The sequence below is a fragment of the Poecilia latipinna genome, unplaced genomic scaffold (assembly GCF_001443285.1).
Source record: "Poecilia latipinna isolate Pla-1442-1.1 unplaced genomic scaffold, P_latipinna-1.0 Scaffold623, whole genome shotgun sequence".
Classification (NCBI taxonomy): domain Eukaryota; kingdom Metazoa; phylum Chordata; class Actinopteri; order Cyprinodontiformes; family Poeciliidae; genus Poecilia; species Poecilia latipinna.
Window position 1 is genome coordinate 146,986 of NW_015113239.1, and position 11,860 is coordinate 158,845.

General features: G+C 37.3%; 1 protein-coding gene across 5 annotated transcripts in view; it reads right to left on the minus strand.

Annotated features, from left to right (window-relative positions):
- The window catches only part of vti1a (vesicle transport through interaction with t-SNAREs 1A), a 148,116-nt gene that overhangs the window by 101,617 nt on the left and 34,639 nt on the right, over window positions 1–11,860 (minus strand). For 4 of the 5 annotated variants that reach the window (XM_015043274.1, XM_015043277.1, XM_015043273.1 and 1 more), the window contains exons 4-5: window positions 10,774–10,851; window positions 5,847–5,867 (exon numbers count right to left, since the gene is read on the minus strand). In XM_015043274.1, coding sequence (XP_014898760.1) covers window positions 5,847–5,867; window positions 10,774–10,851 — 99 coding nt within the window. The remainder of the gene's footprint in view (window positions 1–5,846; window positions 5,868–10,773; window positions 10,852–11,860) is intronic. The other variant, XM_015043276.1, reaches the window with a different exon arrangement.

The window sequence follows — 11,860 nt, forward strand, 5'->3', positions numbered from 1 at the left end:
AGAGAGAGAGAAAAAAAAAAACATTACGCTTCAGAAACAAACAGAAAATAAAAATTGATTGAGAGGCCTAGGACCTATTTCAAAGAAACGCATCAGCACCGTCACCCCAACAGACAGACCTACAGCAACAAGATAATACAACCAGCTTACCAATAACCCTCATGCATGACAATTGTCTTACATGCCGATGGAGTATCAAGCAAGAAAATGCAGGTTTGCCTCATCTTGGACATAAAACGACAAACTACTTGGAGCTTTGTTGCTCCTTCGTATTGTTATATAACCTGATCAGAGAACAGGTAAGGCACAAAATAGATCAAGAGCATAGGAACAAATTGGGAGAGGTTTCCAATCAAAACAAAGTGAATCAAACATGTTACACAGAACAGGCATGCTATAAAAATCAGTTGAAAACCTTTTTATTCAATGTGAAATTTTAGATGAATTGTTCCTTCAAAGTCTAAACATGCATATGCGACATTTTGCAGATGTTCTGAGCTGCTACTGTCCATTTTATTAAGTAAAACTTTTTTCACAATGTAATTTCATCTGCACAAACTGTACTGTGTGTAATTCTTTAGTCGTTTTTTTTTTTTTGGTTGTTTGTTTTGATTTTTTTTAAGAGCAGTCAGACTTTTTTGGAATATTTCCGAGTGGCTCTTTTTGGCTTTTTCTGAGAAAATACTTGGTGGGTTATATTTCCCATAAGACGAGTCCGTATGAAGTCAGGGAATCTGAATATATGACTCGAGTGAATTAGAATGAAATGTATTTCATTTGAATTTGGACTGAACTGAATACTTTACAAGGTGACATAAGTTCAATCTGTTTATCTGAAAAACTATCCGTTGTGAATTGGCATTATATACATGAATTGAAGTGAATTAAATTGATTCATGATGTAAGGGTTACTGTGTGTCCTCCTTCCTTCTTCATTATTATAATCAGCATCTAAAACTCGACGTAAAAAGCACGTAAAAAGATGTTTCATTAACCAATAAATGAGCAATTTGATGAAAGTGGAAGTTGGTGAAGGTCAAAATGGCTGAAATAATGTGTTTGCAAGTTTGGACAGCTGATTAGGCCGAGTTTCTTAGCTCCCATCAAAGCTCTTATTGAGCATAAAAGTAGTAAACTAAATCAGCTGTTGAGTCTGGTTTAGTGGGGAAATTATCCTTCGTACTTGTGTGCCACCGTCAATGCTTTGAATGTTTGTGGTACATTTTCTTTAACTCACTACATCAATTATCTTTTGCTGCATTTAGCTAAAGTCTGTTTCCTGGTGGCTTTCATAGAGCTGATAGGATAACAATTATGTTTCCCAGATTTAAAATGCATTATTTTAAAAGGACTGATGTGGAACAATTTATTGGATAATTAGTTTCCCCCAACTGATGTCAGCTCCAAGTGCATTTCAAATACTGACAAGATTTATGTTTTCCTCTCTAGTTTCTAGTTCGTTTTTTCCCCCCTCAATGTTTCATATTCTGGAATATGAAGAATAGGAGCAAAACTTCCAAAAGACAAGAGGGTTTTATATCAAAAAATATGACCATTGTTAAGATCTAAGAACATTTCTATTCATTTTTGTCTTTTTCCACCTGACCTTTTTGAATTAGCTTGTTTCATATTAACCATTCATGAATTCCTGTCAGTTTTTGAGATGATTTGTAGATAAATTGTTCCTTCAAAGTCTGAACATGTATACGCAGCATTTCGTTAACGATTGTGTGCAAAATGATTGTCAATCAGCTTTGACAATCGCTGACTGACCATATTCTACTGCACTATTAGGAAGCATGATTAAATGACATCAGCAAATAATACCTACAACTAACTAACTAACTAACTAACTAACTAACTAACCCAAAGAAGAATCAGAACCAAATGGAAAAGGGTCAAAAACAAGGTCTTCAAAAAGACAACGGAATTAAATTATATGCGGGATAAGAATATTTATGTGCCTTTCTTTAAAGGCACATAAATATGTTTGTATGTTTCTATGTTTGGTAAATATAAAGTTTCAACAACTCATCTAAAGCACAAATAACACTTAAACCAACTACTAAAGACTCTGATTAACAACATACTGGAGATCTTCATGTTAAAGTTCAAACTCCTCTAAGGCCCAGCTTTCATTAAACCCATGCTACATACAGTAGAGGATCACAAACAGCATAGACATGGGAGAGTTAAGTGTTTACCCAAATGCTGTTTGTTTTGATGGCCTTTTCTAACGTGCTGCGTTAGGAAACTGATCAGATTTAACATGTTTGACAGTAAAAAGCAGCCCGATGAATGACAACAACCCCGCTGACAATATTTGATGCCCATCACATGAGTGAAGGGGACAGGGGAAGAACTGAAATCTCTAGTCTTGGTTGGGCTGTCAAAATGTGTACCAGCTAATCACTCAGAGGAAATGAAAAATGTGGAGGAAAAAAAAAAAAAGGGGGGGCGGAGGGGGAGCCTACGACACACTTTTCAAAGTTTGACAACAAGAGGGGATGGGAAAAGAGCAGGGAGGAGAAAACTCCCTCTGAACTCTTCCTTCCCTCGTTTCCTTTTTCTTTGTGTGGCTGACAGATGTCATTTAAAATTGCAGATAGTTTTTAATAGTTAAAGCAAGGGCAGGGGGAGAAAGGAGAAATGATGGGAAGAGTGGAGGAAATGGGTTCCAAAATGAGTTTGTGGTAGGTGTGAATCAAAATGGAGACAATGAGTGGGACAGGATGTATGGTGTTATGTTCTTTTGCTGAAAGGTGTGGCAGGGGGGCTTTGAGGGTGGGTTACATAGGTGTGGAAGTCGCAGCGGCACCAACAGACATGGTGGCAGTGCGCTTGCAGGAGAAAACGGTTACCAAACTTGGGCAATAATGAGCCCCTATGGATCAGTTGAAATAGTGGGGACGTATTGACATGCAATGCTTAAGCTAATACACCAAGACCATGGCTGCACTGCCTGTGTGTGCCTGGGAGCATGAGGCAGCCGGGGATACTGACAGAGCAGACGCACTCCCCGGGTTCTTCAAAGAGCTCAAGTGATTAGTATGTTATCATTACCATTCGAAACGTGATTTTCCTATTCCCTCTCGGCAAAGGTGACACGTCTCGGGGAGACGGCCGGCAGACTTGCTGCGATGGAAAGCCACTTCAAAGCTTTCTCCTCCTGAATTTCTCTCCCTCTCTGTGTCTTTTCTCTCCCTCGTTCTGTCTTCTTTTTAGGGCCGGGGGGAGAGGAGGGTGAGCGCAGGTGGGTTGGTGAGGCGGACGGGGGTGCTGCAGGGGTAGTGGTGGCGCGTTCATTAGAATAATACGTTCTGAGTTTGACAGTTAAAGAACCTAAAGGAAAGGTGAGAATTCAGCTACTGAGATTCCAGTAATGGCGCACTGTGATGGTCCAAATAATGGAACAACCCACCCATGGTCGTAGGAGGATCATTTAGAAATTAAAACCAAGCATCCTTCACTATATTCAGAACTACTGTTGAGATTGCTATCCCAAAAATTTAAATGTCACAACAAATGAGGTTCTTACACATTTTCAAAATTATATACTTTTCCAGTTTTAAATTTCCAGAGTTCTTAGGTTGTTCCATTTTTACGGATGTGATATAAATACATTTGTTCACTAGAAAGTATGGTAGATGTACTACAAGATGGATGGACGAATGGACGAATGGACAGACAGACGAATGGATGAAAACAAATGGTGAATGGGAGATGGTTAATAGATGGATGTATAGACAAAGAGATGGAGGGTTACATGGATGGATTGACAAACCATTAATGGCCAGATGGACAAAAGGGTGGTCAGATGGACTGCCGGATGTATGGATGTATGGATGGATGGATGGATGGACGGATAACTGGATTTTGTCAATTCAGACAAATGGATGAAGAACCATTTTTAAACATTGTTAAAGGAAAGTCTAGAAATACAAATTTCTTGTATAAATGTATTTTTTATTCATCTTTTTCAATACTGAATTACAATTCCAGGGTTCTCCAGTTACTGCAGAAGAAAATCTCTGAAACATCTTTGTCAGCATTTTCATAAAAGGCCCTTACAGTTCCACAACATCCATTTAGGATTGATCTTTGTGATCCTCATAGCAACTGCAATTCCCTTAGAACAAGGCATCTGCATACTAATCCTTATTTAGGCTTTAGGATGTACCTGCAGCCTAAACTTGTCAAGTATTCCTCTTAAAAACACAAGGATATGTTCAAATTATACTAGATTGTCTCAAGGAACCTTAAAGCAAAGTATTTAAATGTAGTATAAGATAAACTACGTGCCTCTGTGTGCACAGGTGTACCTCTCCGCTGCCACCACCATTTCTGCCTATGTATGCCTTTTCATCTGACACCTACATTTTGAACAAAGATCTTCTTAGGAAGCACAAAAATGGTGTGTTTTTGTTGTTGTGCTTTTTGCGTCAAGAAACACTCTTCAGTTGTAAGTTATTAACAGGGAGCCCCAGAACAATGCAGCTGTAGCTCAAAAGAAATCTCTCCCCTCTTCTTTCGTTCTCCTACCTTTTTTCAATATCAAACACAGGCGGTTACTATCACCATTTTCCAAAGTTCAGATGATTTCCTTATTATTTCAATAAGGGTGGGGGAGAGTCAAAGTGAATAATGATGACAGCTGTGATTCAGACTGACTGTGTGATCTTCTGTGCCGTTTGTTTGGGACTTGTAAGACGAGGAATTACAAGTGTCAAACAGCTGTGAATATGGGTGCTAAATATTTAAACATGTTTTTCAGCTGAAGGAAAAAGAAAGTGTAGTTTCTTTAAAAGCAAGGCTTAAGTGTGCATAAGCTTTGCCAGCCTTTGAATCAAATGTAGGAAGAGTGGAAGAGTTAAAGGCGCCAATGGCAGAGAAGGCGAAGAATCGAGTGTGATTACAAAGAGTGGACAATGGAACAAAGGCAAGACGAGTAGGGTAGCTAAAGATGTCTTATGACCCTGAGGGAAAAGTAAATATAAAAAAAACAACAGAGCAGCAAGAAGAGGAAACAAAAGTACTGCTAAATAAAATCTAAATGCTTTATGCCATCGCATCTGGGTCAAGTTTCAACTCTAAATTATACATAAGCGTGAAAAAGAAGGAGCAGAAGTTCTGTGTTTAAGCATAATTCCTCATAGATTAACAAGGATAAGCTTCTCACCAAGAAATTCACACTATGACAAAAATTGTGAAATACCTCAATTAAGATCAGACAAATTTTCTTTAAATATTTTTTTTCTTATTGCCCAATATCTCTACACATAAATGTCCCTATAAACCATGTTTATTAGTTATCAACTTTTATTTTTAAAAGTTTCTAACTGACAGATCTTTTGATAGTTTAAGCTATGTTCACAATAACGTAAAAAACGTATTAAAGATTTTCTGTTGTGTTTGCGTAAGTGCAGCACAATATAATAAAACATTGCAATGGTGATATCAGCTGCAATATATAACAATTCAGAAATACAGGATCAGTTCAATTCAATCAAACTGACAGAGTTGATTGGATATATTCCAATTTGATTCAGCTACAAAACACTAGTCTAGAACAGTCCAGTTTGCAATTAGATAAAAAGTTTTCCACTGAAGGAAACACAACCAACTGCATTGAGTCACTGCAACAATTGAATGTTTGTATTCACAAGGACCCATCTCAAATAAAAGGTTAGCCCTCTTATCTTTAAAGTGTGAAGGAACAGGGAAACTGGCCTAAGCGAAACTCATTTGGAAATGCAAACTAGTCCAGTGAGCAGATTATAATTTACTGCAAAGGAGGACGAATGAAACTTTCAGTAGGAAAAGGACATTTTTAGAGAAGCACTTACCTCTTCACGTAACTTTATCAACTGCATCATGAGAGCAAAAATGAAAAAAGAAAGAAAGATGAAGCAGGTGAAGGACAGATAAAAAAACAAGGCAGAAACATGGCAGGAAGACCACCACGTCCGAGGTTAGAATGAAGAAATAAGTTTGATGGTACACCTGTTTAAATGTTTAATATTCGGAAAGCGCAAGAGAAATGCATTAAACGGATCTAAATACACTGTTCAGGAAGAATCCAGTGAACAAACAGAGATCAAGTCCTGCTGTTGTCAGATTAAACAAGGAGGAGACTGAATTGCTCAAGTTAAACTATCAGCTACATTATAAAGGAAGTCACATCGCAGAAGTTGAAATGGAAATAGAAAAGAAAGAAAGTTAAATATTGTCTTTACAGTGTATTTAAATGTTGTGGAAATATCTCATATCTGTCATTTTGATGATTTTTTTTTTTTTAAGGATAAGAAGAATGTGTGCCCCTTTGGAGAAGAGTTAAAGAAATGTACTTGAAATTATTTTTATTGGTGTTGATATGTCCTCAATATTTAATGTTGCTTATCCAGTTTCAGTAAAGGAACAAGCTGTTCAAAACACATATGGAGAGTCACGTGAGGCTACCATTGTACACAAGTAAACTGCAGCTCATTATTGGAACAGATGCAGATGAAATATTTATCTTTGCCCAGCTATCCATTTTGGATGATGGAAAATAGCAAAATTACAATAAGTACATTAAAAAGTTTTCTTGAAACTTGTGTCCTAGATAATGAATCAGATCACAACTAAAAATTTTGCTTATCTGGCATGTTTTTAAATTTACATTAAAATAGTCACCAAACAGGCTTATTTACTGTGATTAATTAGATGAAATATTTTTTTAGGACATCAAAAGAACAAGTCAAGGCTGCTAATGGCTCTGATTCGTTGCTTAATGTGGACAGAATAATAAAGAATTAAGACTAAACTGAAACTTGTAAACAAATTTGTGTTCAACAGGACAATGATTCCCAATAAATATCTAAATTGGTTAGGGACAAAACAGGGTAACATTAAGCTTCTTGAATGGCTTGATACCAGCAAACCACTTTAAATGAGTTCTTATAAAAAAGACTGACTGGATATTCGACCAGAATTATCTCAGAACCTTGTTTATGACTACAAATCCTGTGGGGTTGCTTTACTTTTTCCTTAGTAATATCCTTTCTTAAGGATATTATTATTAGTTGGGTTCTGTATGTATAAATTTGACCTTTAGTGAATCTGGGGGGGGGGGTTCACAACAAAATCAAACTTATGCAATAATAGCTTTTGAAGATGTGTGAAGTTGTTGTATTAGCCATGTACCCTGAAAAAATAAATGCACCCTAAAGTCGTGTTACAACTGCTTTAATTAAATTATTTTTTCTTGATTCTAATCTGTTCTTAATTTTTACTCAACAAAATCAAAATACTGTCACTTATGTCATTTTAAAACACACTGATTTAAAATTTTTTGTTTGATCCAAGTTTTTAATTTCAGAAGCAACGACAAATTGATTTTTTTTTTGTTGTTTAAAATAAAAATACAGTGCATGTAGAAAAACTAAAATAATATCAATACATGTAGTGTAGGAAGTAAACAAGTGTTAATGTGGGTTACTGTTTTTTTGTTGTTTTTTTTTTTTCCAAAGAGCTCTTACCCTTGAAAATGTTAGCAGAAACAAGACGTACTTTGGAGTGTCTTTTCTAAGTCGAGCAACAACTCCCTGCTAAGAATGTATTATTGAAGAGGCCAAAGTTTAAAACGACACTGTGGATGTGGTTATTTGGGGCTCCAACGAACCCATCAGATCCTGCGATCTCTCACCCCGGCTTTGCAATCAGTCAATGGATACCAAACAAAACTTGTTCTGGCTTATTTGTGCTGCCTGACTGATTGTAAGACCTTCTGGAGGATTTGTTAAAACTATACCAGAGCTGCGATTCTTGCTTCTTGCTGTTCTGCTCTATTTTTCTTTGGCATCCATTCTTTGGTACTGCCAACCGTGTTTGTGTTGCTAAGAGATATACAGCAGTAAATACAGAATATTGTAAATGGTATAATTACTCCTGCATGAGCGCCTTTCCTTGTGTTTTTGTGATTCCAGCCAGCATTCAAAATTGCACTGCTGCAATTTTTCTGTTATGATAATCAGCAATTTTTTTTATTTTTTTTTCAAACAAAAGATTTTTTTTTATCCAATATGGAATTCGATACAAGTGGTAATCTGCTTCCTTTGTAGCCTGTAAAATCTGGTCCGTGCCGGCTCAAACCAGCACAATCTCTTGTGGCCAAGCCTTCTGCTGTGACTGAAATCGAAACTATTCCGTTTAGTGTTCGTGTGTGAAAAATGTGTGTGTATTTGTTGCTTTGTGTGTGTGCATGTGTGTGTTGCATGCAGAAGAAACAGGGGGAAAAAAGTGCAATGGTAGCCTACCACATTATTAAAAAAAATGAGCGATAGTGCCAATTCAGTCTCTGTCCGCATACAGATAACGAATAAATGCCGAAGTCTATTAAATCGTCCTTTAGCCATTATCGCAGGGCCAACACGCCATTTTTAGAACTTATGACGGTTGCCTATTTACTTAGCAATAAATCCTTGCCATGTAACCAACAGATTTGTGACTGGTAATGATCTGCTCTGCCAGGGCTATATGAAATGATCCTGACCTCTTTCAGATCGTCAGGAATTAAATTGACCGACTTGCCCAGGCCCCCACCATCTTTTCCCCTTTCCTATCGACGGCGTCTCGTTAGATAAAAAAAAATAAAAAAAAAATCCCTCAAGTTGTGAGTACTCCTCTCACAGCAAGACCAAGACAAGTGTTATCTCCCCAACTTTAGAAATGAAAATGAACCAAATAGGACTATAAATAACATGCCAACATGTAGATTTATTTTCCTTTTGTTACAACTTGCTGAAACTGTGTGTTTAGCTAGACTTGGATTTTCTTTAAGTTGAACATCAAACATTTGGCCTCATTTTCAACAAAAAAAAATCTCAATGTGTTTACAGTTCATTAGTTTTATAATTCAAGCTTTAAATATATTTAGATGTTTATCGCATGTTTCTTGCAAAACATGGTTGAAATAGCAAAATATTTGTCCTACATTTTCTAATTTTTAAATTCCTGCTAGAGTAAAATTCGCACCATGCATAATGTAATTTCATTTTTAATTATTGAATCCTTTAATAATAAATAATAGATATTCTGAATTATATATTATTAATTAAAACAGTGTGAAATCAGAATTATTAATAATGCGAATGACGTGTGTTTTGGGCTTTAAATGATAACATTCAGACACATGTATAATAAGGCAATTGACTTTTTTTTTTTTTTTTAAATTGTAACATTACTTACACAGGTTTTTTAATTTTAATTGCAATTTTTTGGGTAAAAATAATTATGATTACAGTAAAATATAAACATAGCCTTAAGCAGGATTCATATTTTTTGCTTTTCTTTTTTTTTTTTTTGCAAAGATTCTCATCATGGAATTTGTAAAAATTGTCATTTCTGACAGCAAATCTCCTTCGAACCTCGATTTACAACGTTGAGGTGGCGTCTGCTTTTCACTACATTGCCAGGAAATAAGCATATCAATAGGAAATCTCAGTTCATGCCACATGTCTCCAAAGTGTGCAGCTCATGGGTCATGACTTAAAGGATGATGGGGAGAAAAAAAACTTGAGAACTGTATTTACCTTTACCCTCTTTTGCATGCTTCTGTAAAGCACTGTGGGGCTAAATGTGAAGGTGCATTTGACTATTCCTCTGCCTTTTCTTTTCTTTTCAGCCTGCAAATTTGCAAGTGCAGAGCTTTTATTTGAATGTCAACATACACAACTCCATGCTCGCCTTGAGATGCAGTAACTCGTGCGGTCTGACAGCCGAGTCCAAACAGAAAATATAATTAGTCAAAAGACGGCTGGTCATGGATTGAGAGTGGCTGCGTAGAACATGGCAGCAGATGTGCTTGTGAGAAATAGGTAAGCTTGTCTAAAATGTTAAAATGTACAAGAATACTTATTATTTTTTCCCACAATTATTTAAGCTATTTGGAATAATGAACAATTTATTTACAAAAAATTCCAAAAGTTACTTAAAATTTTAATTCATAAATAAGCTGTATGAATGTTTTTTTTTTAAATCATGATTTTTTTTTATTCTCCTTTTAAGTATATATGTGCAAGTCATCAAAATTTTTTTATTGATATTGCATTTTTTCAATAAACAAGAAACTAGTTTTTACTAAATTAATAAATAAAATGTAATCCTTAAAATATTAAAAATAATTAAGATTGTAATTCCACTTTTTTCAAATCCAAAAAGCATTGTTAAAATTGTTTTAGTGATATGTATGACCACTTAACATTTTTGATCACTTCTATCAAACAAGCTTGTGAACATTAAAATTTAGAAAGAGAAAAAAAAAGTAAATAAATAAGTAAAATTAATCAATTTACTAGGTCCATTTGAGTGTGTCTTTGTTTGTACCTTCATCGTGAGAATCTCTTATGAATCCAAGTCGGCACCCAGCTGGAGAACAGCTGTTGGACGTTTGGGGATAGTGGGGTTTTGGATTGAAATGTGTTCAATTATGTATTTTTTTTTTTTTTTTTTTTTTTAAGATGTGCATGTGTTGGTCCCAATCTGGCTTGGGCCAGACACTGGTCCCATGCCCTGATCCTCCTAACTGGCCGGCCAGCTTTGCATTAAACAGTGTTCCTTCCACATGACTTGGTGACAATAGTGGCGGTTTCAGCTCTCGATGGCCCCTGTGAGAGGAAGGGGAGGGTGGAGTGCCGGGGGTAGGTGGGGGCACCTAATCACCCTGGGGGGCAGTCGAGCCACCCACACCGGCGTTGTTTCGTGCCCCCCTTCACCAACTGATTAGCACCTTACCTGGCTCTCCGAGGAGATGGCGTCATCCCCCAGGAGCTCGTTGCGCACCTCATCACTGTAGGCAATACGTGACCTTTTCTGCAGCGGGAGGAGGATGAGGAAAAAGGACAAAAAAAGAGAAGAGGAAGAAGAAGAAGAGGAGGAGGAAGTAACAGAAGGGGTGCAAAAAAGAGAAAACAAGAGGGGAAATATGGTTTAGTGGTTCAGTTGATGCAAAAAATGTAACAGGCATTCTTGAAGCACGAGAGCCCCCTAATGGAACTCGGTGACAAACAATCCTACACATGCCGGTTGTGGATGTTTGTGTGCAAGTAAGTGCTTCGGGTAATGACAACAAGCTGCAGTGTGTGTTTAAGCCCGTGCATCCATCTATCGCAAGTGATATATTACAGCCAGTGTTCTTAAAAGAAGCTCCCAACATCACCTTGCCCACTTAAACAAATGCAAGTTGAGTAATGAAACATCTCATGTGCATGGAGAGGCTGTGGAGCAGGGGGACAGGGGAGAGGGCCGTGAGGAAGTATCACTTGTCAGAGCTAAATCTTTTCTGGGGGGGCTGTCACCGCTGTCATCTCAGTGCAGTGGCAGCCTCTGTGATAACACCAATGCTGTGACTTAGACAGGGAATAATTCATCACCCATTGGCGGCCCATCGGATTTAGGGTTGCCTCGCACACGGACACACAAAGTCTAACCCGCTGTCTCTCTCTCTCTCTCTCTGTGTGTGCCTCCAGATAGGCTACAATAAAAAAGGAATGCCATGTCCCACAAAAAAAATATATATATATATATAACAGAAAAGGCAAAAAAATAAAAAATAAAAAAAAGAACACCACCCCCCAAAAAAAGAAAAACACTCAGACACACATTTCACACAGACTTCAAGAGAATGCCACCTCCGATTGTGCTGGAGTTGGCTGCCATTGTACTACTTGTTTACAGACGCCCGACCCGTGGAAAAACAGCCTCTTGGCATGCCCTCTAAACTAAACACACACCAGCAGCAGACAGAGAAAGTGTTTACTGAGCCTTCCTTCGCTTTCTCCTCCCCCCCCCCCAACCTCCCTGCCCCGGCAGGGTTTTTTAG